This window comes from Coffea arabica, chromosome 7c (genome assembly GCF_036785885.1).
Source record: "Coffea arabica cultivar ET-39 chromosome 7c, Coffea Arabica ET-39 HiFi, whole genome shotgun sequence".
NCBI classification, from domain to species: Eukaryota; Viridiplantae; Streptophyta; class Magnoliopsida; order Gentianales; family Rubiaceae; genus Coffea; species Coffea arabica.
In genome coordinates this window covers 5,404,954-5,410,605 of record NC_092322.1, presented here as the reverse complement: position 1 = coordinate 5,410,605, position 5,652 = coordinate 5,404,954, and the positions used below count along the sequence as shown (strand labels likewise).

The window sequence follows — 5,652 nt, the reverse complement described above, 5'->3', positions numbered from 1 at the left end:
ATCAAACGCATTTTGAACATATTGGATGTATTTGGATAGTATTTTATTTGTTTTCTTTATCAACATATTTTTTAATTATCTTTTTATTTCACATATTCACGTTAAAAAGTGATGTAATATTTTTATATAAAATTATTCCAATTAATCAACTATCCAAACACATTCATTAACATCTGAATTTATTACTTTTAAGTGTTGCATTAGGTTAAGTCCCAAGAGAAATATTGAAATAAGCAACATAACAATTCCTAAATTACTATTTTACCCTTCAACGGCCATCTGTTGTATAATATTTGGTGGGTTTTCACTGCTTCGAGTTCCTCGGCTGATTCAACACCACCATCCGGACGCAGCTCTCTCTCTCTCTCTCACACGCACACTTTTGTTTGCTTTCTTCTGTGAGCTTGTTTTAATGGAGGGTCCCTGATACCAAACCTCGCTCACTCTCTCTCACTCACACACACACACACCCTTTCTCTCTCTAAACACTAAAGCTTCTTCGTTCTTTGCATTTTATGGTTGTGGGCTTGGCTGACTTTAAGGTTTGTAAATAGCCCTTTTGGTCTTTGTGCCTTCCTGTGATCTTGTAATTTTACCTGCAAGCTCAGATTTTTGGTTTCAGGTATGTACTCATTCTTGTTCTATCCTGGGTTCTGGTGCACTTTTCTTTCCATTAAGCTGGCTTTTGATGAATTTTAGTGTTGCTTGCCGAGATCCTGCACCTTTTTTCTGAAGTAGTTTAGTAAAATTCTCCATATTTAAAAAAAAAAAGATTATAGCTCAAGCTTTGATGTTTTCCTTCTCCAGTCTTTTTGCCAACTCAACTTTTTTCTTAATGAATATTGATTTAATGTGTTCTCTTCATTAAAGTTTCACACTTTGTGGATTTAATAAGTGGGAAATGTTTTATAAGTGGCTATAAATTCAGTGGAGGTCTGGTGAGGAGCTTAATTAATGTTTAGCGGTATTCAAGTTGTTCATATTTTAGGACTTTTATGGTTGTTCCATTTTTTGTTGTTTTCTTAAAAAATTTTAGCTTTTGGCTCTTGCAAAATTCTAAATTTGAAAACTGGGATGGAAATTTGCTTGAGTTATGATGTATGGTACTATAACTTTTGCATATTTGATATTTCGAATTCGTAGTCAAGGTAACTGGAAGTCTGGAAGATAAATAAATTATACCATGCAAAGAGCAAAAACTGTGTGTGTGTGTGCGCGCTTTTTTTTTTAACCTGCATTTCGTTTTGATCTGCCAAAGTTGCCATGCTGGTCATGTATTTTGTACCATCTGTTTGAACTGCAATTGTTTATGTGATGTGCTTTTCTCGTTGACATAGTAGGCCTTTGCTCACCTTAAAAAGTTTGATGTTTTTCGCTGCAGCTCCATTTTCTTCTAAAACTGAGGCATACAATTTGTCATTGCATTCTCCTTTTTTTCTTTTTCTCTTTTTTGTACAAATTTTCCCATATAGGATTAGAGCATATGTGTCTCTCCGCTTTATTACTGAAAAGAAAAGGCTTGATCGTGCTTGTGTTATTGACATGTTTTGGTTACTGACTGAATGATGGCATCGGGTTCACAGGCAATCATTTCTGTCTGATGTCTCCACCGCTTTTGGGTATTGAAGGTGAAGGGCAGGGCAATGTATCTGTAATGGCTTCTTCAAAATCTGTTGACTGTGTCTCTAACAACGGTTTGGGACTGAAAGAACGGAATTATCTTGGACTGTCAGACTCCTCTGAGGAGAGTACTTCTATGTCGACTGTGTCAAAAGAGAAGAAGAGCAGTTTAAATCTTAAGGCTACAGATTTGAGGCTCGGTCTACCTGGATCTCAATCCCCGGAAAGGGAATCAGAACTTAACCTGCTGAGCTCAGACAAATTTGATGAGAAGCCCTTGTTCCCCTTACTTCCATCTAAGGATGGAATCTGTTCCTCAATACATAAGTCTGTAGTTTCTGGAAACAAAAGAGTATTCTCAGACACCATTGATGAATATTCAACTGTGAAAGCTTCGACCTTCAATGAAAGAAACTGGATGTTTTCTGCTGCTGGTTCCAATTCTGAAACTCATCAATCTATTGGACAAGGAAAATTTTCCGGTAAAGCTGGTGTAAGTGTGCTTTCTAGCAGGTCATGTGGTAATGAACCAAGTGAGGTCCCATCAAAGCCATCAGTTGAGGGGCCACATGTAGCAAATGGATTGAACCAGACCAATATGAATAGACCGACCAACAGCAGTGCTCCTGCTGCAAAGTAAGTTCATGAGCTCCGGACAGAAAAGGAAAACAACAAGCGCTGTGCTAACAAATAATGTTATAATTAAGGATTCTGTTTAGTCTAATAATATTGTTCTTGCACTGCAGGGCACAGGTAGTTGGTTGGCCTCCTATCAGATCATTCAGGAAGAATACACTTGCTACCACATCAAAGAACAATAATGAAGTTGATGGAAAACCAAGTTCAGGTGCTCTCTTTGTCAAAGTCAGTATGGCTGGCGCTCCTTATCTGAGGAAGGTGGATCTGAAAACTTACTCCGCATATCAAGAACTTTCCTCTGCTTTAGAGAAGATGTTTAGCTGTTTTACCTTAGGTGAGCTTCTCTTTATGTCTTGGTTGTACTGGTTTATTATGTTGCAATCAAAACAATAAGTTTGAACTGAGCTCTCTAATATTTCTAGGACAATGTGGAGCTGAGGAAGTTTCAGGGAAGGAGATGCTGAGTGAGACCAAGTTGAGGGACTTGTTGCATGGATCTGAGTATGTGCTTACATATGAGGATAAGGATGGTGATTGGATGCTTGTGGGAGACGTCCCTTGGGAGTAAGTTCAGTTTATTTAACATGTTTAGCTTGCCTATGTCAATTTTTTTTCAGCTTCATCCTGTGCTAGCTTTGATGCTGAGTGGGCCGAAAATGTTGCAGAATTTCCATTCCTCCCCCCCCCTCTTAAAATTAACTTGGGAAGCCTTACTGTTTACATGCCTGGAATGAGTATAACATTGAAAGGATCTACAAAAACAGTTTTCCCTTTAGTTACAGATCTTGCTTGTGCTGTACTACCCTTAACTTTACGTTGTTTGTCCTGAGCATGATGTTGCTTTTCACGTTTTGTTCATTTGTGTTATGCATGGATAGAGGATAGAGCCATATAGATGGCATAGTAAAGTTTCTAGCTTTTGTGAAAGGATGGGCAGAAAGGCCGCCTGTGAATGCTTTTCTCAACCTTTCGAATATAACCTAGGATGTATCCATTTACTGGCTATTTATCTTGGCCTTTTTCTTGATGCATTCAATATTGGCTTCACTCACATTAGAAACTGGAAGCGACAAATGTATCTTCAGCAGTCCTTTACCGCTTTAAGAAATGAAGGCATGTGTTGAGGCAGTTTACCCATCATGAGTTTATGCAAGGCTTCAAATCCTTTAAACTTGACGTCTAGCAGATCAGGATAGTTTGCAACCATTTTTTCTTTTCTGGGGATGTAGTTTTATTGTTTAGGTGTCAAAAATATTCCACAGTGATATCAAGTGGTATATAAAAGTACAAAATAAGCAAAACCTTTTGACTTTGACTTTTTTCTTGTTCTATTTTCACTTGCTTACTTGATTACATTATTCATTTCTCTCTTCCGCACCAATTGCTCTATGCTAGAATAAAAATGACAGATTTTCCAAGATCTAATTCTTAGCCTTTGCTTTCTTCAAATTTGAGATAGTCGACCTCACGAATTCATATTAGTCAAGAGATACACCTGGCCTGATAGAGAGATGCTATCTATTTGAAGGTCTCCTTGATTCTGCAAAAACTAAAGCATGATAAATAGGTTTAGAGCATAATATATGAGCTGCTTAGCTAGCAGCAGTTTATTTTTCCCATAGAATCTATGTTTTAGTTGAACGCTGTACAGGTGTAACAGATTTGTATATTGAAGAAACTTGCTGATTTCCCAGCTGCTTTTTGATCTTTTGGGCAGATAGCAAATTATGCATTCTAAATTAGCATTTGCTTGTCCAACTATGTGCATCTACTTTATGTCAATGACATTGATCTGTTTTTGATTTCATTGTTTGATTTTATGCTGCTAACTAACGGGTGGGTATATTGCAGAATGTTCATTGAAACTTGCAGGAAGCTGAAAATTATGAAGGGCTCTGATGCTATTGGATTAGGTATGCATTATATGTTAGTATGTTCTGTCAACTAATTTTCAGCTCTTCATACTTACAGATGTGTGCTAAGAGAGAGTGAAACAAGATTGCAACTTTTGTTTGGTCAATAACAGGATTAAAATTTCAATTGCATATAAGATAAACCTGAACCCAGTCTAGACTGAATCTAGTTGGGTAAAATACTATCTTGCGAGTTAATCCGAAGAAAGCTAAATAATAGAACGGGTGTGTGTATACCAAGGGAATGTGTAATAAAATCCTTTTCCTAGTATTTTCTTTCCCTTGTACATCTTTCTCCTCAAGTTAGCAAATGATGATTTTAATGAACCAAAATATCTTGAACTTGGTTTGCAGCTCCCAGGTCTGTGGAAAAGTGCAAGAACAGGGACTAGCTCTTGCCTTGGGTATGGTGAGTATGGTTTCACTGCTACTCAGTCAAGAGGGAGAGACGCGAAAGTGGTGTAGGTCGTTATCGACAGGACATACTGAGATGGAATGCAGATCGTGGGTTGGCGCAATTCTGGTGTTACCAGTGCTTTGGTTGGATTAACAAGTTAAAGTGAATCTCTGTCCTTGAAAAGCTTTTTAAATGCAATAGTATGTATTCCAATAACTGTGGAGTTGGATATTTCGACGTCAAAAATGAAGTAGCTTGAACTGCCAAGTTTATGTGTGATTGAAAAACTTGTCCAGACTTGAACACATTATTTTTACTTGCTGCTTGTATCGTTGTGGATGTGCTAATTCAGCTGCACAAGCTTTCTTCTATGTTATTCTTTTATCTCTCTCTCTCTCTCTCCTAATCTAAATGTTCTGCGTTAAGAAGTTTTTTCTCCTAGTTTTTCGTCTTTGATGGCTCAACTTTAGTTGCTTCGATTGCGATTCTATGGTACTGTATTTCTTTTTAAGTCCTACAACCCTTGACAATGTTGTAAATTCCTACGTTCTGCTACTGAGAATGGGATTTACATGCAATGCTCCTTAAATCTCTGCTACGCGTCCCAAAAAATCTCAAATGCACGAGTTCATGCTTCTAGATTTTACTAAGAGCAACCAAGTGTTTTGAAGGCGTTTGTTTGCAATTTGAACAAATTAAAGCTAAGCAAGCATTTGTGTTTTCACTTGGCTATGTATTGAAGTAGCGAACTGGTTGTGCACGGCATCTCATCTTGGCTGTCCAATCAAAATAGCAGCCATCAACTTTTAGTTGATCCATGTAGCATAAGAAAGTGGTAATCAGACAGATTAATATGCATTAATTTGAATCTGTAGCTCAACCGGAAGAGTAATAGCTACTAGTCGACATTAATAGCTGATCCCGTATAAATAGGCACTAAACAATCCTAACAAAAGATGCAAACTCTGATAGCCAATGCATTGAGGAGCTTCTTTCGTGTATTCTGCCTCACCTCTTAGAAATCTCGGGGGTTCTTATGGATAGATATCTTTGGCATTTGACTAGATTATGTCATTTAATAAA

The 5,652-nt window shown here is 37.5% G+C and overlaps 1 protein-coding gene across 1 annotated transcript; it reads left to right on the top strand.

Annotated features, from left to right (window-relative positions):
- Nucleotides 1-316: 316 nt before the first annotated feature.
- Nucleotides 317-4,940, top strand: LOC113698417 (auxin-responsive protein IAA9). The gene is made up of 6 exons (XM_027218234.2): nt 317-622; nt 1,584-2,256; nt 2,367-2,593; nt 2,682-2,823; nt 4,111-4,172; nt 4,527-4,940. Exons 2-6 carry the CDS (start codon nt 1,601-1,603, stop codon nt 4,562-4,564), a joined length of 1,125 nt encoding a protein of 374 aa, XP_027074035.1. The 5' UTR covers nt 317-622; nt 1,584-1,600; the 3' UTR covers nt 4,565-4,940.
- Nucleotides 4,941-5,652: the final 712 nt, after the last annotated feature.

Coding starts and splice junctions, on each gene's coding strand:
- LOC113698417 (XM_027218234.2), top strand. CDS start 1,601: ATGTCTCCACCGCTTTTGGGTATTGAAGGTGAAGGGCAGGGCAATGTA. Junction 2,257..2,366: donor AGCAGTGCTCCTGCTGCAAA/GTAAGTTCATGA, acceptor CTTGCACTGCAG/GGCACAGGTAGTTGGTTGGC. Junction 2,594..2,681: donor GTTTAGCTGTTTTACCTTAG/GTGAGCTTCTCT, acceptor TAATATTTCTAG/GACAATGTGGAGCTGAGGAA.